Source organism: Oncorhynchus tshawytscha, linkage group LG22 (genome assembly GCF_018296145.1).
Source record: "Oncorhynchus tshawytscha isolate Ot180627B linkage group LG22, Otsh_v2.0, whole genome shotgun sequence".
NCBI classification, from domain to species: domain Eukaryota; kingdom Metazoa; phylum Chordata; class Actinopteri; order Salmoniformes; family Salmonidae; genus Oncorhynchus; species Oncorhynchus tshawytscha.
The window spans coordinates 43,854,626-43,879,812 of NC_056450.1; the positions used below are offsets into that span (position 1 = coordinate 43,854,626).

Consider the following 25,187-nt stretch of genomic DNA (forward strand, 5'->3'; position numbering starts at 1 on the left):
GGGGGAGGTGGGGTGTGGAGGGAGGGAAGGCTGGGGGGAGGTGAGGTGTGGAGGGAGGGAAGGAAGGCTGGGGGAGGTGGGGTGTGGAGGGAGGGAAGGCTGGGGGAGGTGGGGTGTGGAGGGAGGGAAGGCTGGGGGAGGTGGGGTGTGGAGGGAGGGAAGGCTGGGGGAGGTGGGGTGTGGAGGGAGGGAAGGCTGGGGGAGGTGAGGTGTGGAGGGAGGGAAGGCTGGGGGAGGTGGGGTGTGGAGGGAGGGAAGGAAGGCTGGGGGAGGTGGGGTGTGGAGGGAGGGAAGGCTGGGGGAGGTGAGGTGTGGAGGGAGGGAAGGCTGGGGGAGGTGGGGTGTGGAGGGAGGGAAGGCTGGGGGAGGTGGGGTGTGGAGGGAGGGAAGGCTGGGGGAGGTGGGGTGTGGAGGGGGAAGGCTGGGGAGAGGTGGGGTGTGGAGGGAGGGAAGGCTGGGGGAGGTGGGGTGTGGAGGGAGGGAAGGAAGGCTGGGGGAGGAGGGGTTTCAGAGGGAGGGAAGGTTGGGGGAGGCGGGGTTTCAGAGGGAGGGAAGGCTTGGGGAGGAGGGGTTTCAGAGGGAGGGAAGGTTGGGGGAGGCGGGGTTTCAGAGGGAAGGTTGGGGGAGGAGGGGTTTCAGAGGGAGGGAAGGTTGGGGGAGGCGGGGTTTCAGAGGGAGGGAAGGTTGGGGGAGGCGGGGTTTCAGAGGGAGGGAAGGTTGGGGGAGGCGGGGTGTGGAGGGAAGGAAGGCTTGGGGAGGAGGGGTTTCAGAGGGAGGGAAAGTTGGGGGAGGCGGGGTGTGGAGGGAAGGAAGGCTTGGGGAGGAGGGGTTTCAGAGGGAGGGAAAGTTGGGGGAGGCGGGGTGTGGAGGGAAGGAAGGCTTGGGGAGGAGGGGTTTCAGAGGGAGGGAAGGTTGGGGGAGGCGGGGTGTGGAGGGAGGGAAGGTTGGGGGGAGGCGGGGTGTGGAGTTGTCAGTTTCACATCCAGTATACAGTGTCTTTTTCATGGGCAGTACTGTACCTTAACCCACTGGCAAAGCAGAAGTGGGAGAGAAGTATATCTGAAGAACGACTATCCGAAACAAGACACAGTAGCAAAGCTAGGATATGTTATTAGAGATGCTGTAGCCATGGTAGCGAGCCAAGAAGAGTTGCCAAAGCAACACAATCAGGATGAGTTAGTGATAACATATATCCATTCCCATCAGTTCTGCAGACTTAAGACTGAACCTTTCCTATCGATCACAGAGAAATTCACAAAGAGAGAGAGAGAGAGTCATCTCATTAGCAACCATACTTCAAATAACAAGTACCATGGTAAGTGTACCGTTGTCTTGACGATTGACAGGCAATGCCGCGATAAAGGTATTCAACGTGTTGGGTCAGGCGTGACCCTTGTGCATACCTCTTCCTGTCTCTACTGTGCAAAACAGAGAGGATAAATCAGAGGAACCTATCTCTACTGTACAAAACAGAGAGGATAAATCAGAGGAACCTATCTCTACTGTACAAAACAGAGAGGATAAATCGGGAAAGGAGCCTAACATCTGCAGCACAACAATTAAAATGCACATTTTGAATGAAATCACAACATTTCTTGCCGGACTATATTAGAAAAATAAATAATATTATAGCACTACTGAGCTGCATTATTTCTTATTAGAGGGCTATAAACCTTTACATTTGACACATTAACGCATCACTATAACCAATTCTTGTCACCGTAGAAACGTAGCCATGTCTGACGCCTGGTGTTGTGGTATTCCACGAATACAACAGGGAAAGATTACTTTGTGTTGTGACACTTCTTATTTGGTCTATTCTATTCTTCACTTTCCAAACAACTCAAGTCAAATAATGATATCAGAACACTTTGATTGAAGCTACATTTTTTATACACTGTTTATAAGCATTAGGTTATTCATCTCTCTCTCTCTCTGTCTCCCCATCTCTGTCTCCCCATCTCTGTCTCTCTCTTTCTCTCTCTGTCTCCCCATCTCTGTCTCTCCATCTGTCTTTCTCTCTCTCTCTCTCTCCATCTCTGTCTCTCCATCTGTCTCTCTCTCTCTCTCTCTCTCTCTCTCTCTCTCTCTCTCTCTCTCTCTCTCTCTCTCTCTCCCTCTCTCCATCTCTGTCTCTCCATCTGTCTCCCTCTCCAACTCTCCCTCTCTACTGTGGCAGGTAGTGTAGAATGTGTTGGATTAGCAGCTCGGGGTCATAGGTTATGGGGTCGTAGTTCAGGGCTCGTCTTCTGCGGCTGGGTCTCCCACCAGGCTGGGGCTGCAGTTCGTTGTCGATCCTCTTCATTCTCTGAAGCTCCACCATGTGGTCGGGGGTCCTGTGGCCCTCCCTCTCTCCCCCCGGCCCACCAGGCCCCTCTACCACCACCCCTTCCATGTCCCCCAGCCTCTTGACTCTCAGCAGCCCCACAGAGTGCTCCCGGTTTAAGGAAGGGGAGGGAGGGGAGTCGAGGGAGCGACGGGACCTGTGGAGAACTGGGCTGGAGGAAGCTCTGACCCTTCCACCACCTCCAGACACAGACACCAGGTCTCTCCTTGCCCTGCGGCCTGATGAACCCTGGGGCTTGGTGGGACTGATGTTGGAAAGGACCTTAGATACCAGGTATCTAGAGCAGGGAGCATGAAGAACACATGAACAACGTTTTACATTTTACAACGGAAACATTATACCCTGCTAGCTACTGTATATTCACTAACTACACAATGTAGTTTTTTTTCTTTACGCCCTCTCTCTCTCTCTCATCTCTTTCTCTCTCTCTCTGCCCCTGTCTCTCTCTCCTCTCTTCCTCTCTCTCTCTGCCCCCCTCTCTCTCTCCTCTCTTCCTCTCTCTCTCTGCCCCTGTCTCTCTCTCCTCTCTTCCTCTCTCTCTCTCTGCCCCTGTCTCTCTCTCTCCTCTCTTCCTCTCTCTCTCTGCCCCTGTCTCTCTCTCCTCTCTTCCTCTCTCTCTGCCCCTGTCTCTCTCTCCTCTCTTCCTCTCTCTCTCTGCCCGCGTCTCTCTCTCATCTCTTCCTCTCTCTCTCTGCCCCTGTCTCTCTCTCCTCTCTACCTCTCTCTCTCTGCCCCCGTCTCTCTCTCCTCTCTACCTCTCTCTCTCTGCCCCGTCTCTCTCTCATCTCTTTCTCTCTCTCTCTCCTCTCTTCCTCTCTCTCTCTGCCCCTGTCTCCCTCTCCTCTCTTCCTCTCTCTCTCATCTCTTCCTCTCTCTCTCTGCCCCCTCTCTCTCTCTCATCTCTTCCTCTCTCTCTGCCCCCTCTCTCTCTCTCATCTCTTCCTCTCTCTCTCTGCCCCCCTCTCTCTCTCTCCTCTTTCTCTCTCTCTCTGCCCCCTCTCTCTCATCTCTTCCTCTCTCTCTCTGCCCCCCCTCTCTCTCATCTCTTCCTCTCTCTCTCTGCCCCATCTCTCTCTCCTCTCTTCCTCTCTCTCGCTGCCCCCCTCTCCTCTTCCTCTCTCTCTCTCTCTGTCCCCCCACCCCTCTCTCCTCACTCTCTGCCCCATCTCTCTCCTCTCTCTCTCTCTCTCTCTGCCCCTCTCTCCTCTCTCTCTCTTCTGCCCCCTCTCTCCTCTCTCTCTCTGCCCCCTCTCTCTGTCCTCTTCCTCTCTCTCTCTGCCCCCTCACCCCTCTCTCCTCACTCTCTGCCCCCATCTCTCTCTCCATTCGCTCTCTGTTCTCTCTCTCCTTACCTCAGAGCCTCTTCGTCTCGGTCCTGGCTGCCTGTTTCAAGCCTGTTGATGGCGGCTGGTAGTCCTGGTAACCCGGCCTGCTGCTGCAGCCTCTCCTGCCTGTATCTGTTGAGCAGAGCCTGGGTGAGCTGGGGGTCCAGTAGGCCCTGCCATGGAGCTGCAGCCTGGGGCTTTTCCATTCTCATCCCCTGCTCTGTCTCATCGTAGTCTGGGGGATAGGGCACCTGGAAGTCCCCTGGCCCCTGGATCTCCTCACCTCCCTCCTCTCCGGGCCCCTGGACATCGACTTCACTGAGGAGGCGGAGCAACCCGGCCAAGTATGCTGTTTCTTGCTCCCGCCTCTGGTCGTTCTCCACCAATTGCTGCAGAGCCTGTCCTAAGCCCTGCCCCCTCCACTCCTCTGGTTGATAGAGCAGCTCGTTACCCCCCCGCCGGGTTAGGACGTCAGCCGACTCCCCAGGATAGGACATCATCCCGGCCTCGTACGGCAGCGAATCACGGAGGTCTCTGCGGAGACGCCTAACCCCGCCTCCTGTGGCGTCCAGACCGTGTACCTCCACGCCACGGGCAGCAGACAATGACTAAGAGAGAGAGAGAGAGAGAGAGAGAGAGAGAGAGAGAGAGAGAGAGAGAGAGAGAGAGACGGCAGGTTAAACACAGCTCTATACAGCTCTTCCAGAGAAAGAGAGAGAAAGAAAGAGAGAGGGAGAGAGACAAGGCAAGAAGGGCCTTCTATGCCATCAAAAGGAACATGAAATTCGACAGGATTTGGGTAAAAATACTTGAATCAGTTGTAGAACTCTCTGCCCTTTATGGTTGTGAGGTCTGGTCCTGGAGCTCTGTTCACAAACAAACAGACCCCAAAAGAGCCCCATGACAGTCACAAAATTAGACCAAACCGAATCACGAGAAAACAAAAAGATAATTACTTGTGCACTCCGCCCACAAAATGAGGTGGAAACTGAGCTGCACTTCCTAACCTCCTGCCCAATGATGACCATATTAGAGATACATATCTACTGGGTGAAATTCCACAGTGTGCCATCACAGCAGCAAGATGTGTGACCTGTTGCCACAATTAAAGGGCAACCAGTGAAGAACAAACACCATTGTAAATACAACCCATAGTTATACTTATTTATTTTATCTTGTGTACTGTAACCATATAATATGACATTTTAAATGTCTCTATTCCGGTGGAACATTTGTGAGTGTAATGTTTACTGTTAATTTTGGTTGTTTATTTCACTTCTGTTTATTATCTATTTCACTTTGAAGAACCCTTTTTGGTTCCATGTAGAACTCTTTAGGATTTAATGTGGAACACTTTCCACAAAGGGTTCTACGTGGAACCGAAAAGGGTTCTCTACCTGGAACCGAAAAAGGTTCTTCTATGGGGACAGCCAAAGAACTGTTTTGGAAGTCTTTTCTCTCTCTAAGAATGTGTCTATTCATTTGTATTCATGTCCATCATCCATTTCGTACAATATCTTACGAATTTCACTTTGTACAAAATGTTAACGAATTTGAAAAACGTATGATATGTTACGAATTCCAATTTGTTCTGGCTAACGTTAGCTAGGTGGCTAATGCTAACGCTAATAAATATGCTATTGTCGTTAAACGTAATCATATATGTTGACAATAAGACAGTGACATATAGCATTTGCTCAGTAGCTTTTTTGTTTAACCTTTATTTAACCAGGAACGACCCTTGAGGATAGAAACCGTTTGAGAGGTCAAACTACGTGTGGGAGAAGAGCTCTCACTTTAATGACAGGCTTTAAACTAGCTTTTCCCATCGCCACTCCCTTCCTCTCCTCTTTTCCTATCCAACTCTCCACCCCTATCCCCCTCCTCTCTTCCACCCCTCCTCCTCCTTTACCCTCCTCTCCTCTCCTCCGCCTCATCTCCTCTCTTCCACCCCTCCTCCTCCTTTACCCTCCTCTCCTCTCCTCCGCCTCATCTCCTCTCTTCCTCCCCTCCCCCATCTTCCACTCCTTTACTCTCCTCCCCCCTCCTCCTCCCCTCCTTCTCTCCTCCACCCCTCCTTCTCTCCTCTTATTGCCTGTCCTGTCCTGTCCTCCCCTCCTCTCCTCCTCCTCTCCTCCACCCCTCCTTCTCTCCTCCTCCTCCTCCTCCTCTCCTCCACCCCTCCTTCTCTCCTCTTATTGCCTGTCCTGTCCTCCCCTCCTCCTCTCCTCCTCCTCTCCTCCACCCCTCCTTCTCTCCGCTTATTGCCTGTCCTGTCCTCCCTCCTCCTCTCCTCCTCCTCTCCTCCACCCCTCCTTCTCTCCTCTTATTGCCTGTCCTGTCCTCCCCCTCCTCCTCTCCTCCTCCTCTCCTCCACCCCTCCTTCTCTCCTCTTATTGCCTGTCCTGTCCTCCCCTCCTCCTCTCCTCCTCCTCTCCTCCCTCTCCTCCTCTCCTCCTCTCTCTCCTCCCTCTCCTCCACCCCTCCTTCTCTCTCTCCTCTCCTCCTCTCCTCCTGTACAATCCTCACTTCTCCCACACACATCCTTTCATTTGTAGAGTGAGTCAGAGGAGTGTGGGGTCAGTGCTGTCCTTATTCACACACACACACACACACACACACACACACACACACACACACACACACACACACACACACACACACACACACACACACACACACACACACACACACACACACACACACACACACACACTCCCCAGGGTGAGACTGGATCAGAATCCAACCCCAGGGTGAGACTGGATCAGAGTCCAACCCCAGGGTGAGGCTGGATCAGAGTCTAACCCCAGGGTGAGACTGGATCAGAGTCCAACCCCAGGGTGAGGCTGGATCAGAGTCCAACCCCAGGGTGAGACTGGATCAGAGTCCAACCCCAGGGTGAGGCTGGATCAGAGTCCAACCCCAGGGTGAGACTGGATCAGAGTCCAACCCCAGGGTGAAGCTGGATCAGAGTCCAACCCCAGGGTGAGGCTGGATCAGAGTCCAACCCCAGGGTGAGGCTGGATCGGGGTCTCAGAAGTTCCCACCTCCCCAACCTCTATCTATCATCCTCTCCTCTCTTCCTTAGGAGAAACTGCCAGCCAGGACTGTTTTCATAACTCAGGATCTGCTGACTACAGCACTAGGGCTCCAGAACGTTCTCCTGTGATTTATAAAACCTTACCCATCATCCTTGATCTCGCACAGAATGTTCTTCTGTAGACAAATGATCACGCTATTTCTTCCTAAAAGTGTTTAAAATGCTGTTTCTGTTGGTTGTAAAGCAGGTGGTATGATCTATGTTAGGGTTGTCGGTGGCTACACTAGTATAGATTTTAATTGAATTATTTATTAGTACAGATTTATTAGGATTGAGGTGAGTCACCCCTATAAAATGTAAAGCGGACTTCTGAGACCTGATGGAAAGTGCTGTATGTTTTAATAACATCCATTACATTGTCCAGTGATTATGGATTCAACCTAGGGTTACCTATGACTCCGAGGAGATTTGATTGGCTAGCTAGGTGGTTAATAATGAATAAAGGTTTGACGTGGTTTGATTGGTTGGCTGGGAGAAGACGTAGTTTGATTGCCCAGACAGGTGGTTAAAAGATCTGACCAGATTGGTTAGGTGTGTTTCATCCAGCCAGGGCCCTGGGGTCTGTATGTACTGAATGAGTCAGATAGTGTTGCCAGAAATACGACTGTGATGGCATTAGTGTTATGACTCACAGAGTTTGTGTTATGACTCACAGTGCTGCTGCTGCATTGTGAGGTCTGAGTCTGTGATTTTTGATGGCGCTGAAGTTTTTTGTGTGTGTTTTTTAAGGCGAAGGGATGAATCTGGTTGAGAGAACGCCAAGAGGGTGCAAAGCTGTCATCAAGGCAAAGGGTGGCTACTTTTAAGAAGCTCAAATATAAAACATATTTTGATTTGTTTAACATTTTGTTGGTTACTACATGATGCCATATGTGTTATTTCATAGTGTTGATGTCTTCACTATTATACTACAATGTAGAAAATAGACAAATAAGGAAAAACCCAAGAATGAGTAGGTGTGTCCAAACTTTTGACTGGTACTGTATAATCTGGTGGGCTTCTCCATGCATCGTGGAGACCAGATGGCAGTTTAAGGGAGGAGGTGTTTTTGTTTTTTTAATAGAAGCTGGTGCACGATCTCTAATGTTAAGGAAGTGTCATACAGACCATACCTCATGATACACTGCAGACCATACTGCAGACCATACCTCATGATACACTGCAGACCATACCTCATGATACACTGCAGACCATACCTCATGATACACTGCAGACCATACTGCAGACCATACCTCACGATAAGCTGCAGACCATACCTCATGATACACTGCAGACCATACCTCATGATATGCTGCAGACCATACCTCATGATACACTGCAGACCATACCTCATGATACACTGCAGACCATACCTCATGATACACTGCAGACCATACTGCAGACCATACCTCATGATAAGCTGCAGACCATACCTCATGATACACTGCAGACCATACCTCATGATACGCTGCAGACCATACCTCATGATACACTGCAGACCATACTGCAGACCATACCTCACGATAAGCTGCAGACCATACTTCATGATAAGCTGCAAACCATACCTCATGATAAGCTGCAGACCATACTGCAGACCATGCCTCATGTAAAGCTGCAGACCATACTGCAGACCATACCTCATGATAAGCTGCAGACCATACTGCAGACCATGCCTCATGATAAGCTGCAGACCATACTGCAGACCATGCCTCATGATAAGCTGCAGACCATACTGCAGACCATGCCTCATGATAAGCTGCAGACCATACTGCAGACCATACCTCATGATAAGCTGCAGACCATACTGCAGACCATGCCTCACGATAAGCTGCAGACTATTTTTCAAGATTTGTCGTAGCTTTCTATTTACCACTAGAAACCGATGTCGGCAGTAAGACGATACTCAGCGAGCTGTATTTGGCCATTAGCAAACAGGAAAACACTCATCCAGAGGTGGCCAGTGATTTTAATGCAGGAAAACTGAAATCCATAATAACATCATTTTTTACTTTTACTACAAAACCAGAAACACATACAAGACTCTCCCTCGCCCTCCATTTGGCAAATCTGACCATAACTCTATCCTCCTGAATCCTGCTTACATGCAAAAAGTCAAACAGGAAGTACCAGTGACGCGCTTAATACAGAAGTGGTCCGATGAAGCGGTTGCTAAGCTACAGGACTGTTTCACACAGACTGGAATATGTTCCGGGATTCATCTGATAACAACTGAGGACCACATCAATCACTGGCTTCATTAATAAGTGCATCGTCGACGTTGTCTCCACAGTGACCGGACAACCACACTGAGGTAAAGGCTAGAGCTGCCGCTTTCAAGGAGAAGGGACACTATAATCCAGACGCTTATAAGAAATCCTGCTACGACATCCAATGAGCCATTAAAACAGGCAAATCATCAATACAGGACTGAGATCGAATCGTACCACACCGGCTCTGACGCTCGTCGGATGTGGTATCACAGATTACAAAGGGAAACCCAGCCGCAAACTGTCCAGTGACGTAAGCCTACCAGAAAAGTTCAATGTTTTCTTTGCTCAGCAAAGGCAAACAACAATGAACCATGAGAACACCAGCTGTTCAGGACGACCGTGTGATCTCGCTCTCCGTAGCTGTGAGTAACACCTTTAAAAAGCTTAACATTCACAAGGTCGCGGGGCCAGATGGATTAACAGGATGCATACTTAGAACATGCGCTGATCAGCTTGTAAGTGTCTTCACTGACAATTTCAACCACTCCCTGACCCTGTCTGTAATACCTAGGAGTCCATCATAGTCCCAGTGCCCATAAACGACAAGGTAACCTGTCTAAATGACCATTCACATCTGTAGACATGAAATGCTTTTGAAGGCTTGTCGTGGTTACGTCAACATTATCCCAAAAACCCTGGACCCACTCTAATTCACATACCTCCTCAACTGATCTACAGATGACGTATGTAAGAATGTTGTTCATAGACTACAACTCAGCGTTCAACACCATAGTGCCCACGAAGCTCATCACCAAGCTAAGGACCCTGGGAATAAACTCCTCCCTCTGCATCTAGATCCTGGACTTCCTGACGGGCCACCCCCCAGGTGGTGAGGGTAGGCAACAACACATCCGCCACGCTGATCCTCAACACGGGAGCCCCTCAGGGGTTCGTGCTCAGTCCCCTCCTGTACTTCCTATTTACCCACGACCGCGTACAACTCCAACACCATCATTACGTTTTCTGACAACACGATGGTGGTAGGCAAAGACATCACTGGGGCCAAGCTCCCTGCCATCCAGGACCCCTATAGCAGGAATCAGAGGAAGGCCTTAAACATGTTCAAATACTCCAGCCACCCAAGTCATTGACTGTTTCTCTCTGCTACTGCATGGCTAGCGGTATCGATGCACTAAAACTGGAACCAAGAGGACCCTAAACAGCTTCAACCCCACACGCCATAAGACTGCTAAATAGTTAGCCAAAGAGGTACCCAGACTCCTGTATCTTCACTGAACCCACTTTGTACCAAGTCTTTTGACTCATCACATATGCCACTGCTACCGTCTCTTATCTATCCTGTTGCCTAGTCACTCTACCCCTGCCTAAATGTACACATCAATTACCCCGTATTCTGATGACCCTTCATACTGCACAACTTCTATTTGTTCTGATTGTTGTTCATATTAACCTGGTCCAAGATCTGTTTGTCCAACTCCTTTTGTCGTTGTTATGCAAAACACAATTAGCAAGATGTTGATATGAGAGCAGAGAGAGTGGGCTGAGATGGTCTTTGAGACCAGAACACTTCCCTTTAGACAGTCCTTCAGACTGGAACACTTCCCTTCTGACAGTCCTTCAGACTGGAACACTTCCCTTCTGACGGTCCTTCAGACTGGAACACCTCCCTTCTGATGGTCTTTCAGACTGAAACACTTCCCTTCTGATCTTCTGATGGTCCTTCAGACTGAAACACTTCCCTTCTGATGATCCTTCAGACTGAAACACCTCCCTTCTGACAGTCCTTCAGACTGGAACACTTCCCTTCTGATGGTCCTTCAGACTGTAATGGATGGAGAGGGGCTAAGGACCTGCGATAGACTAGTGTCCTATCCAGGGTGTGTGCTCACCCTCAAGGCCCTACATGACTGCACCCTCCTACCTCTCAAAGCTCCTCCAGCCCCACTACCCGGTCCGCTTCCTATGCTCCTCCGACCTTGGGCATCCTGATGGTCCCCAACATCAGGCTTTGCACCATGGGCAGACAGTGTCTCTGCTGCCCCTTGCCTTTGGAATACCCTGGCACTTCATGTCGGAGCTGCCGATAGCATTGATAGTTTTAAAACCAGGTATGAGACCTACCTGTTTCGAGGGGCTTGTGGAGTACAAGCCTAACACTGTACTGACTTCTCTCTACCCATTATAATCCTAACACTGTACTGATTTCTCTCTATCCATTATAATCCTAACACTGTACTGACTTCTCTCTATCCATTATAATCCTAACACTGTACTGATTTCTCTCTATCCATTATAATCCTAACACTGTACTGACTTCTCTCTATCCATTATAATCCTAACACTGTAGTGACTTCTCTCTATCCATTATAATCCTAACACTGTAGTGACTTCTCTCTATCCATTATAATCCTAACACTGTACTGACTTCTCTCTATCCATTATAATCCTAACACTGTAGTGACTTCTCTCTATCCATTATAATCCTAACACTGTACTGACTTCTCTCTATCCATTATAATCCTAACACTGTACTGACTTCTCTCTATCCATTATAATCCTAACACTGTACTGACTTCTCTCTAATCCATTATAATCCTAACACTGTACTGACTTCTCTCTAATCCATTATAATCCTAACACTGTACTGACTTCTCTCTAATCCATTATAATCCTAACACTGTACTGACTTCTCTCTACCCATTATAATCCTAACACTGTACTGACTTCTCTCTATCCATTATAATCCTAACACTGTACTGACTTCTCTCTAATCCATTATAATCCTAACACTGTACTGACTTCTCTCTAATCCATTATAATCCTAACACTGTAGTGACTTCTCTCTATCCATTATAATCCTAACACTGTACTGACTTCTCTCTAATCCATTATAATCCTAACACTGTAGTGACTTCTCTAAAACCATTATAATCCTAACACTGTAGTGACTTCTCTCTATCCATTATAATCCTAACACTGTACTGACTTCTCTCTATCCATTATAATCCTAACACTGTACTGACTTCTCTCTAATCCATTATAATCCTAACACTGTACTGACTTCTCTCTATCCATTATAATCCTAACACTGTACTGACTTCTCTCTTTCCATTATAATCCTAACACTGTAGTGACTTCTCTAAAACCATTATAATCCTAACACTGTACTGACTTCTCTCTACCCATTATAATCCTAACACTGTACTGATTTCTCTCTATCCATTATAATCCTAACACTGTACTGACTTCTCTCTAATCCATTATAATCCTAACACTGTACTGACGTCTCTCTATCCATTATAATCCTAACACTGTAGTGACTTCTCTAAAACCATTATAATCCTAACACTGTACTGACTTCTCTCTACCCATTATAATCCTAACACTGTACTGATTTCTCTCTATCCATTATAATCCTAACACTGTACTGACTTCTCTCTAATCCATTATAATCCTAACACTGTAGTGACTTCTCTAAAACCATTATAATCCTAACACTGTATATATGTCTCATCTGATTTGTCTCTAGTCGTGTCTTTACGTGCCGTTATGTGTTTTTAAGTGATTTGATGTTTTATTCTTGTAGCACTTTAAAAAAAATACACATTACAAATAAAATGTAATATTATTATTATTATTATTATTATTATTATTATTATTATTATTATTATTATCTACATCATGCTGACTCACGCTACAGAAACATTCTGCACTACGGGCTGTTCTGGTTACATCTTATACAGCAATACTTCCCTTCCAATAGCATCTCCTTCATATTACACTCTCCTTCAAAATGTCCCTAGCTACTAGCCAATCAATCTCTTGGGTGACTCAAATTCATGAAAAATGTCCCCCACTTGTCTTTTTGCCACATAATATATTATTTTAAAAACATCTACACAACTTTGAAGACATCTACACATCTTTGAAGACATCTACACATCTACACATCTTTGAAGACATCTACACATCTTTAAAGACATCTACACATCTTTAAAGACATCTACACATCTACACAACTTTGAAGACATCTACACATCTTTAAAGACATCTACACATCTTTAAAGACATCTACACATCTTTAAAGACATCTACACATCTTTAAAGATATCTACACATCTTTAAAGGCATCTACACATATTTAAAGACATCTACACATCTTTAAAGACATCTACACATCTACACAACTTTGAAGACATCTACACATCTTTAAAGATATCTACACATCTTTAAAGGCATCTACACATCCAGAGAAAGAGAGAGAGAGAGAGGGGGACAGAGAGCCAGAGAGAGAGGGGCAGAGAGAGAGGGACAGAGATCCAGAGAGAGAGGGACAGAGAGCCAGAGAGAGAGACAGAGAGCCAGAGAAAGAGAGAGAGAGAGAGAGAGAGAGGGACAGAGAGCCAGAGAGAGAGAGACAGAGAGCCAATAGAGAGAGAGACATGGAGCCAAGAGAGTTGGAGAGACAGACATGGAACCAGAGAGTTGGAGAGAGAGACATGGAGCCAAGAAGGGGACAACATGGAGCCAGTGAGAAAGAGAGAGAGCCAGAGAGACAGAAAGAGATAGAGAGGAGAGGTCATGAGCAGATGAGCTCCTGCATTTTTCAGTATGTTCTTAAAAAAGATAGATTTAGAGTTGGATAAAATTAGATTTTTTTGTCAGGAACATTTACAGGATGCTACCCTTTACAACATAACATTCACTCCAAATCAAAACTCAAAATCTACAACCTGATTATGGACTGAATTACGGAATCACCTGGAAGGCTTACAACTACCAAAGATGATTATTCCACCACTATACAGGAAACACTCTGGAAAACATCAGAAACCTGAAAACACTGTCCAACCTGGGACTGAGTGAGTAATGTTCAGGCTGAAGCTATATTTTATTTCCAAAAGCCAAGAAGAAAAATACATTTCATTACTTTATTATGGTGCTAAATTAAGGCTGCTAAAGCTTGATACAGCTTCAATTAGCCCTGACGTGTCAGGAGAGGAGAGGAGGCAGGAGAGTCGCACAGTCTACCCCAACCAAATGGAGAGGCCTTAGATGCTCCCTCCTGCTGTTCAGAGTTAATTAAAATACAGTACCTTGTGTATGTAATGAATGATAACACACGAAATGATCACAAAATAAAGCTCATTATGCGAAATCAAGAGACACTTTTTGCTGACTATTATAAAAATGGGAACATCAGCAACCTCATCTTCCTCATCTTCCACACAAACCATCCCCTAGCATGGCACAGTGCTATATTAGCACACTACCCCTCTGTTAAGAGGTGGGGTGTCACCGAGGGGTGGCAACTCAGGATACTAGACAACGAGGACTCTGAGTCAGCTAATATAAACCTCTGTAAGTCTGGAACAGTATTGGTACAGGGCAACCCCAAACAGTTTCAGCTGGACTTTCACCTTATCAAAGAATTAGCCCAGCAGGAGAAGCTCTCCCTTGAGAAAGATAACCCCCACCCCGAGCGGGTCAGACCAGACCTTTTTATTTTAATACCCCACAGATGAGCCACCCCCAGCGGAAAGTCAACCTCCCAGCACAGAGTACTACTCCCTCATTGAAATGAAGGATACATTTACCCAGCTGGTGGTAAGGCAGGTGGAGCTGGAACAGCAGGTGATTACACTCCAGTCAGCACAGACCTAGACAACAGTCCAGCACAACAACACCCCCTTAACCAGACCCGGAGAGCTGGAGGTGGAGAGAGACATATCTGCACTCTGGACAGTGGTGAGACAACTACAACAGGAGAAAGAGCAGGAGCAGGAGAAGAACCGAGCACGAGAGGAGAGGATCAGACTGCTGGAGGAGAAGGTGATGGGGATGGCGTGTGACAGAGAACAACCCATTAGAGAGGTGGCCACACGCACAGAGAAGCCAGCAGAACAGCCCACCCCAGACCCTGACCATGTCGATATCACAGCGGGACAGACATATTAAGAACCCCAAGCCCAGGGGATCTCACCCCCTCTGAGCACCCTCCCTGTCAGCCACCCTGATAGACAAGAACAACCCCCACACCCACTGAGGACATACACAAGACACAGATGTGTAGATGTCCTTATGGACTCAAACGGGAAATATACACAAGAAAGACCCTTTTCCCCAAACACAGTGTGTCTAAACTCTGGTGTCCATACACCCATAGCGCCCTAGACCTTCTGTCTGAGGTCCAACTAGGGTCACCCAGTCACACAATAATACACACAGACACAAACGACCTGAGAACACAGCAGGAAAGGGTGGCCACAGCACTGAAGGGAGTGATTGAAAAAGCTTAATCTACTTTCCCCAACAAGTGGTTATCTCCACCCTGCTACCACAAAAGCAACCCAATGCACATGTGGTTATCTCCACCCTGCTACCACAAAGCAACCCAACGCACATGTGGTTATCTCCACCCTGCTACCACAAAAGCAACCCAACGCACATGTGGTTATCTCCACCCTGCTACCACAAAAGCAACCCAACGCACATGTGGTTATCTCCACCCTGCTACCACAAAAGCAACCCAACGCACATGTGGTTATCTCCACCCTGCTACCACAAAAGCAACCCAACGCACATGTGGTTATCTCCACCCTGCTATCACAAAAGCAACCCAACGCACATGTGGTTATCTCCACCCTGCTACCACAAAAGCAACCCAACGCATATGTGGTTATCTCCACCCTGCTACCACAAAAGACTTCCACCCTGCTACCTACCATACTGCGGGTAAACGCAAGTATTTCCCATGATTGTGCCTCAGAACCAAATGTTTTCCTGGCCCACCACTCCACCCTGGACAGCCTTTATGACCAGGTCCACCTCTACAAGGCAGCAGTGCCCACCTTCGCTCGGACCCTAAAGGACATCGCTCTCAAACGCAGCCCCAACACTTCACACAGGAGCAACAGATCAATAGCCACCCCGCCCAGACCAGCGAGACACTCTCCCAGACCTGCTGGACGCCCCCCTCCCCAGACCTACGCCGAAAGGACCTACATCCAGACCACAACACCACCAGCCACATCCACACCCACACCCCAACCAATCAACACCCCTCCCCCCCAAGTCAACCATGCCCACACGCCATATAAGCCCCCTCAGATCAGACCTATGCCCCTCCTGCCCACAGAATGCATCCCACCCCCGCAAAGTGGGCCTCAACATGGAAGTCACACATATGCCCAGGCAGTGAGCAGGCAAACAGGCCCAACCCCCACTCTTACACTAGCCCAAGCCAATGGCATGTACCAGACGCTCAGCAGGCCCAACCCCCACTCTTACACTAACCCAAGCCAATGGCATGTACCAGATGCTCAGCAGGCCCAACCCCCACTCTTACACTAGCCCAAACCAATGGCATGTACCAGATGCTCAGCAGGCCCAACCCCCACTCTTACACCAGCCCAAGCCAATGGCATGTACCAGACGCTCAGCAGGCCCAACCCCCACTCTTACACTAACCCAAGCCAATGGCATGTACCAGACGCTCAGCAGGCCCAACCCCCACTCTTACACTAACCCAAGCCAATGGCATGTACCAGACGCTCAGCAGGCCCAACCCCCACTCTTACACTAACCCAAGCCAATGGCATGTACCAGATGCTCAGCAGGTCCAACCCCCACTCTTACACTAACCCAAGCCAATGGCATGTACCAGACGCTCAGCAGGCCAAACCCCCACTCTTACACTAACCCAAGCCAATGGCATGTACCAGATACTCAGCAGGCCCAACCCCCACTCTTACACTAGCCCAAGCCAATGGCATGTACCAGATGCTCAGCAGGCCCAACCCCCACTCTTACACTAACCCAAGCCAATGGCATGTACCAGACGCTCAGCAGGCCCAACCCCCACTCTTACACTAGCCCAAGCCAATGGCATGTACCAGACGCTCAGCAGGCCCAACCCCCACTCTTACACTAGCCCAAGCCAATGGCATGTACCAGACGCTCAGCAGGCCCAACCCCCACTCTTACACTAGCCCAAGCCAATGGCATGTACCAGACGCTCAGCGGGCCCAACCCCCACTCTTACACTAACCCAAGCCAATGGCATGTACCAGACGCTCAGCAGGCCCAACCCCCACTCTTACACTAACCCAAGCCAATGGCATGTACCAGATGCTCAGCAGGCCCAACCCCCAACCCCCACTAGCCCAAGACAATGGCATGTACCAGATGCTCAGCAGGCCCAACCCCCACTAGCCCAAGCAAATGGCATGTGCCAGATGCTCAGCAGGCCCAACCCCCAACCCCCACTAGCCCAAGCAAATGGCATGTACCAGATGCTCAGCAGGCTCTGCTCACACTTACTGGTCTGAGGCCAAACCACACGACCAACAACATTGGACACTTTATGGAAAACAAAGCCTTCGCTATCTCATCCTGGAATATCCAAGGCCTGAGGTCATCTGCCTTTGGCCTAAAGAGCAGGAACCTGGACTTCATCAAGTAAATCGGAAATACAGACATTGTCATCCTACAAGAAACATGGTATAGAGGAGACGGACCCACTGGTTACCCTCTAGGTTACAGAGAGCTGGTAGTCCCATCCACCAAACTACCAGGTGTGAAACAAGGAAGGGACTCAGGTGGTATGCTAATTTGGTATAGAGCAGACCTAACTCCCTCCATTAAATACATCAAAACAGGAACATTTTACATTTGGCTAGAAATTCAAAAGTGGTTAAAAGTGGCTAGAAACTCAAAAGGAAATGATCTTAACAGAGAAAAATGTCCTCCTGTGTGCTACATATATTCCCCCACTAGAATCCCCATACTTTAATGAAGACAGCTTCTCCATCCTAGAGGGGGATATCAATCATTTCCAGGCCCAGGGACATGTACTAGTCTGTGGCGACCTAAATGCCAGAACCGGACAAGAACCTGACACCCTCAGCACACAAACACCTGCCTGGAGGTGACAGCATTCCCTCCCCCATATGCCCCCCGAGACACAACTATGACAACAAAACCAACAAAAATGGGTCACAACTCCTGCAGCTCTGTCGCACACTGGGTATAGTCAATGGTAGGCTTCGAGGGGACTCCTATAGTAGGTACACCTATAGCTCATCTCTTGGCAGTAGTACTGTAGACTACTTTATCACAGACCTCAACCCAGAGTCTCTCAGAGCGTTCACAGTCAGCCCACTGACACCCCTATCAGACCACAGCAAAATCACACTCTACTTGAACAGAGCAATACTCAATCATGAGGCATCAAAGCCAAAGGAACTGAGTATCATTAAGAAATGCTATAGATGGAAGGAAAGTAGTTTGGAAACCTTCCAAAAAACTATTAGGCAACAACAAATTCAATCCCTTTAAGACAACTTCCTGGACAAAATGTTCCACTGTAATAGTGAAGGTGTAAACTTGGCAGTAGAAAATCTTAACAGTGTATTTGACCTCTCACCTTCCCAATCAGATCTAACAATGTCAAACAGAAAACCGAAGAAAATGAACAACCATCACAAATGGTTTAACGAAGAATGCAACAACCTAAGAAAGAAGTTGAGAAACCTGTCCAACCAAAAACATAGAGACCCAGAAAACCTACGCCTTCACTATGATGAATCACTAAAACAATACAGAAATACACTACGGAAAAAGAAGGAACAGCATGTCAGATATCAGCTCAATGTAATTGAAGAATCCATAGACTCTAACCACTTCTGGGAAAATTGGAAAACACTAAACAAACAACAACACAAAGAGTTATCTATCCAAAATGGAGATGTCTGGGTAAACCACTTCTCCAATCTGTTAGGCTCTATAACAAAGAACAAACAGCATCAAACATATACATGATCAAATACAAATGTTAGAATCAACTATTAAAGACTTCCAGAACCCACCGGATTCTCCAATTTTCTTGAATGAACTACAGGACAAAATAAAAACCCTCCAACCCAAAAAGGCCTGTGGTGTTGATGGTATCCTCAATGAAATGATCAAATATACAGACCACAAATTCCAATTGGCTACACTATACTCTTTAACATCATCCTTAGCTCTGGCATCTTCCCCAATATTTGGAACCAAGGACTGGTCACCTCAATCCACAAAAGGGGTGACACATTTGACCCCAATAACTACTGTGGGATATGCGTCAACATCAACCTTGGGAAAATCCTCTGCATTATCATCAACAGCAGACTCGTACATTTCCTCAGTGAAAACAATGTACTGAGCAAATGTCAAATTGGCTTTTTACCAAATTATCGTATGACAGACCATGTATTCACCCTGCACACCCTAATTGACAAACAAACAAACCAAAACAAAGGCAAAGTCTTCTCATGCTTTGTTGATTTCAAAAAAGCCTTTGACTCAATTTGGCACGAGGGTCTGCTATACAAATTGCTATACAAATAGATGGAAAGTGGTGTTGAGGGAAAAACATGTGAAATAAATGTACACAAACCACAAGTCTGCGGTTAAAATTGGCAAAAAACACACAATTCTTCCCACAGGACCGTGGGGTGAGACAGGGATGCAGCTTAAGCCCCAACCTCTTCAACATATATCAACAAATTGGCGAGGGCACTAGAACTGTCTGCAGCACCTGGCCTCACCTTACTAGAATCTGAAGTCAAATGTCTACTGTTTGCTGATGATCTGGTGCTTCTGTTACCAACCAAGGAGGGCCCGACAGCAGAAACTAGATCTTCTGCACAGATTCTGCCAGACCTGACAGTAAACACACAAAACACACAAACAACTATACCTCGGCCTAAACATCAGCACCACAGGTAACTTCCACAAAGCTGTGAACAAGGCAGGACGAGCATTCTATGCCATCAAAAAAGGAACATAAAATTCGACATACTGGTTGTAATTCTCAACGGACATTATGAAAGCTTAGCCCAGTTTATTTCTTCCAAGAGGGTCAATACAACTGCATTCAGACAAAAACATGTTTCCACCACCACAAGTATATATACTCCAATTTTTTACATTTTTTATGGTTCGACAGGAAGAGGAAGTGATGGGGTAATAAACCATTGTTTCTCCCTTAAGGGGGATCTGACCTGACCTCAACCCCCTTGATGCCTAATCCAACGACCTCCACCCGTATCCCCTCTGGCAACCCTGTGACTTCCTCTCGTCCACCCAACACATTCCAAAGCCATCTGGCTCCTATAGATAAGCATTACCTTCTGATGTAAAAACCAGTCTCTATCACCCCTCAGATACTATACTGCTGAGTATAACAATGTTCCATGTTTCACCCAGAAGCGAACAATACCAATTAGGATCTGGCTAAAAATACTTGAATGAGAGGGCCTCCCGAGTGGCGCAGTGGTCTAGGGAACACGGCATCGTGGTGCTAGCTGTGCCACCAGAGACTTTGGCCTAGTTTTGTCCAGGTTAGGGAGGGTTTGGCCCGCAGGGATATCCTTGTCTCATTGCGCAATAGCGACTCCTGTGGCAGGCCGGCGCAGTGCACGCTAACCAGGTCGATAACCAGGTCGCTAACCAGGTCGCTAACCAGGTCGCCAGGTGCACGGTGTTTCTTCCAACACATTGGTGACAATGGCTTCCGGGTTGGATGCGCGCTGTGTTAAGAAGCAGTGCGGCTTGGTTGGGTTGTGTTTTGGGGGACACATGGCTTTCGACCTTCGTCTCTCCTGAGCCCGTAAGGGAGTTGTAGCGATGAGACAAGATAATAACTACTAACAGTTGGAACCACGACGTTGGGGAGAAAAAGAGGTCAAATTCAACAAAATACTTGCATCAGTTTAGAACCCATTGAATCAGTTTAGAACCCATTGAATCCGTTTAGAACCCATTGAATCAGTTTAGAACCCATTGAATCAGTTTAGAACCCATTGAATCAGTTTAGAACCCATTGCCCTTTATGGTTGTGAGGCCTGGGGTCTGTTCACCAACCAAGAATTCACCAAATGGAACAAACACCAAATTTAGACTCTGCATGCAGAATTCTGCTAAAATATCCTCCATGTACAATTTAAAACATCAAATAATGCATGCAGAGCTAAATTAGGCCGATACCCGCTAATTATACAAATCCACAAAAGATCCGTTAACTTCAACAACCACCTAAAAGGAAGTGATTCCCAAACCTTCCATAACAAAGCCATCACCTACAGAGAGATGAACCTGGAGAAGAGTCCCCTAAGCAAGCTGGTCCTGGGGCTCTGTTCACAAACACAAACAAACCCCACAGAGCCCCATGACAGCAGCACAATTAGACCCAACCAAATCATGAGAAAACAAAAAGATAATTACTTGACACATTGGAAAGAATTAACAAAAAAACAGAGCAAACTAGAATGCTATTTGGCCCTAAACAGGGAGTACACAATGGCAGAAAACCTGACCACTGTGACTGACCCAAACTTAAGGAAAGCTTTAACTCAGTGAGCATAGCCTTGCTATTGAGAAAGGCCATCGTAGGCAGACCTGACTGTCAAGAGAAGACAGGCTATGTGCACACTGCCCACAAAATGAGGTGGAAACTGAGCTGCACTTCCTAACCTCCCCCCAAATGTATAACCATATTAGAGACACATATTTCCCTCAGATTACACAGATCCACACAGAATTCCAAAAGAAACCCAATTTTGATAAACTCCCATATCTACTGGGTGAAATTCCATAGTGTGCCATCACAGCAGCAAGATTTGGGACCTGTTGCCACAAGACAAGGGCAACCAGTGAGAACAAACACCATTGTTCATTTTTATTGTTTATTTCACTTTTGTATATTATCTACTACACTTGCTTTGGCAATGTTAACATATGTTTCCCATGCTAATAAATGGAATTGAATTGTGAGAGAGAGGGACAGAAAGCCAGAGAGAAAGCCAGAGAGAGGGAGAGAGAGAGAGCCAGAGAGAGAAAGGGAGAGACAGAGAGCCAGAGAGAGAGAGAGAGCCAGAGAGAGAAAGGGAGAGAGAGAGGGGTGGAGAGCCAAAGAGAGAGAGGGATGGAGAGACAGAAAGAGAGAGAGAGAGGGAGAGAGAGAGAGCGACAGAGAGAGAGAGAGAGAGAGCCAGAGAGAGAGAGCGACAGAGCCAGAGAGAGAGAGAGACAGAGATAATGTGTGTGTGAGTGTGTGTGTGTGTGTTGTATTTTACAGTGATGGACAAAGCCTGCACCCTCAGAAGCCTGTTGCCATAGCAGCTAGCTCCTCTTCCCAGCAGCAGCAGTAGGTTCTGCTAATTAGATTGTGTGCTGCACCATCTATTGATTCTATTGAACCACGTATTACCAAGCTGAGGTAGCGTAGCTAACGTTACCTAGCTAACTATCTAGCTAGAGAACTACATTTGTTTATGGAAACCAAGCATCTTTCATAATACGCTGTAATCATCAGCATCCGGGGAGCAGTTGTTTGGGGTTTAACTGCATTGCTGAAGAGAAGAACAGCAGATTTTTCCACCTTGCGGGCTCAGGGATTCAAACTGGTGACCTTTCGGCTACTGGCTCAACGCTCTTAACCGCTAGGCTACCTGCCGCAGATGATGTAGTTGATGGGAGATGGTGTTCTAGAATCTACACGATGATGTGGTTGGTGGGAGATGGTGTTCTAGAATCTACATGATGATGTGGTTGGTGGGAGATGGTGTTCTAGAATCTACACGATGATGTGGTTGGTGGGAGATGGTGTTCTAGAATCTACATGATGATGTAGTTGGTGGGAGATGGTGTTCTAGAATCTACACGATGATGTGGTTGGTGGGAGATGGTGTTCTAGAATCTACATGATGATGTAGTTGGTGGGAGATGGTCTTCTAGAATCTACACGATGATGTGGTTGGTGGGAGATGGTGTTCTAGAATCTACACGATGATGTAGTTGGTGGGAGATGGTCTTCTAGAATCTACATGATGATGTAGTTGGTGGGAGATGGTGTTCTAGAATCTACACGATGATGTAGTTGGTGGGAGATGGTCTTCTAGAATCTACATGATGATGTAGTTGGTGGGAGATGGTGTTCTAGAATCTACACGATGATGTGGTTGGTGGGAGATGGTGTTCTAGAATCTACACGATGATGTAGTTGGTGGGAGATGGTGTTCTAGAATCTACATGATGATGTAGTTAACAAGTGTGCAAGACCCTAAATAAGGCAATGTAATGTCAATAACCTGAAAAGCCAGGATCCTAACTAGCAGTCGTAACTGAATGATGCATGTTTATGCGATGCAAGCCAAATAGGTCACATTTTGTGCCAACTCGGATTCATGCCACTTGGAAAACATGAATAGTTGTCTGGTTTGTGCGCCTCTCATCCCCCACCACCAGTGTTTTACCCCCATAAAGACAGGGCCATGTCCAGTAAAACCTGGACGTGTTTCTCTTATTTAGAATGGTGCACGTCCCTCACTGGAGGCAGAAACTAAAGGCATCTGCATTTCCTGTGTATCATTTCCAAGAGGCTTCGGTGTTAACAGGAGCAATGACGCACTCTCATCCCTGCATCAGGCAGGTGAACATCTTGTGTGATGAACATCTTGTGTGATGAACATCTTGTGTGATTAACATCTTGTGTGATGAACATCTTGTGTGGTGAACATCTTGTGTGATGAACATCTTGTGTGATGAACATCTTGTGTGATGAACATCTTGTGTGATGAACATCTTGTGTGATGAACATCTTGTGTGATGAACATCTTGTGTGATGAACATCTTGTGTGATGAACATCTTGTGTGATGAACATCTTGTGTGACATCTTGTGTGATGAACATCTTGTGTGATGAACATCTTGCATGATGAACATCTTGTGTGATGAACATCTTGTGTGACATCGTGTGTGATGAACATCTTGTGTGATGAACATCTTGCATGATGAACATCTTGTGTGACATCTTGTGTGATGAACATCTTGCGTGACGTAGTCAACCAGGCACAGATAGATGGTTTAAAGTGGTTCTGGCTCTATGTTCATAACAAAGAAATAACATTTTGCGATGACAATACGTTCACCTAGAAATGATAGAATTGCCAGTAATAATCACAATTTTAAGCATTTCATTAACTAAATATAATTACATTTAGGCTGCAATGTTATTGGTCAAGTGGGTCTGTAATGGTAGCCTAGATAAGGAGAAGAGGGAACCAATCAAAAATCTGAGGGAACGGATAAACAAACTGAGGGAACGGATAAACAAACTGAGGGAACGGATAAACAAACTGGGGGAACGGATAAACAAACTGGGGGCGGATAAACAAACTGGGGGAACGGATAAACAAACTGGGGGAACGGATAAACAAACTGGGGGAACGGATAAACAAACTGGGGAACGGATAAACAAACTGGGGGAACGGATAAACAAACTGGGGGAACGGATAAACAAACTGGGGGAACGGATAAACAAACTGGGGAACGGACAGACAAACTGGGGGAACGGATAAGCCTGACTGTTTTTTCTTCTTCACCATCACCCCTAAGGGGTTAGCAAAAAAAAAACTCAAAAAATGCAACAACAAAACACCTAAAAGTTAACAACATGTAGCAATGTCTGCAATATTTACAGAGCTCTGTGTCAAGGATTCCTCACGGCACCATGGCAACTACGGAATAATCAGCTCGCTTATTGATGACTCATCATCCCTGACACACAACAAATGGAGAAAAACATGCCTCCAAGGATCAACAGCGCATTCAAACAACATAACCCAGCCACAGGAGGCTGGTGAAGGGAGGACGGCTCATAATAACGTCCAGAACGGAGCGGATGGAATGGTATCAAACACATGGAAACCATGTTTTTTGATGTATTTGATACCATTCCACTAATTCCACTCCAGCCATTACCACAAGCCCGTCCTCCTCAATTCAGGTGCCACCAACCTCCTGTGAACCCAACAATACATAAATGTATGTGTCAAGGGTGGTCGCTGATTCCAATAGAATCTAATAGAATTATGTGATGTGATTATGAGCTGAGGGGATGCTAGCGTGTCTCGGACTGTCTCTGTGAGTCCATCTCTCTTTTCTTACCTTAGCGTCCAGCCGCAGTGGCGGGAGGAGGAGGACCACGGAGAGAGACAGCAGGAAAAGCACAGAGCTAAAGCTGGAGCTGTTAGTCAGAGGGCCCGACATCCTTCAGGAGAGATGAGGCTGCCCCAACGAGGAGAAAACCAACACTGACTGTCACCCTGAGAGCTGGAGAGATGAACACAGGAGGGAGGGAGGACACGAGAAAGAGAGGGCGGG

The 25,187-nt window shown here is 47.1% G+C and overlaps 1 protein-coding gene across 1 annotated transcript; it reads right to left on the bottom strand.

The window, feature by feature from the left end:
• Positions 1-2,097: 2,097 nt before the first annotated feature.
• On the bottom strand, positions 2,098-25,154 carry LOC121840486. Its single transcript, XM_042304325.1, has 3 exons — positions 24,972-25,154; positions 3,700-4,280; positions 2,098-2,624 (listed from the first exon to the last, which is right to left on the bottom strand). Exons 1-3 carry the CDS (start codon positions 25,071-25,073, stop codon positions 2,168-2,170), a joined length of 1,140 nt encoding a protein of 379 aa, XP_042160259.1. The 5' UTR covers positions 25,074-25,154; the 3' UTR covers positions 2,098-2,167.
• Between the last annotated feature and the right edge of the window lie 33 nt (positions 25,155-25,187).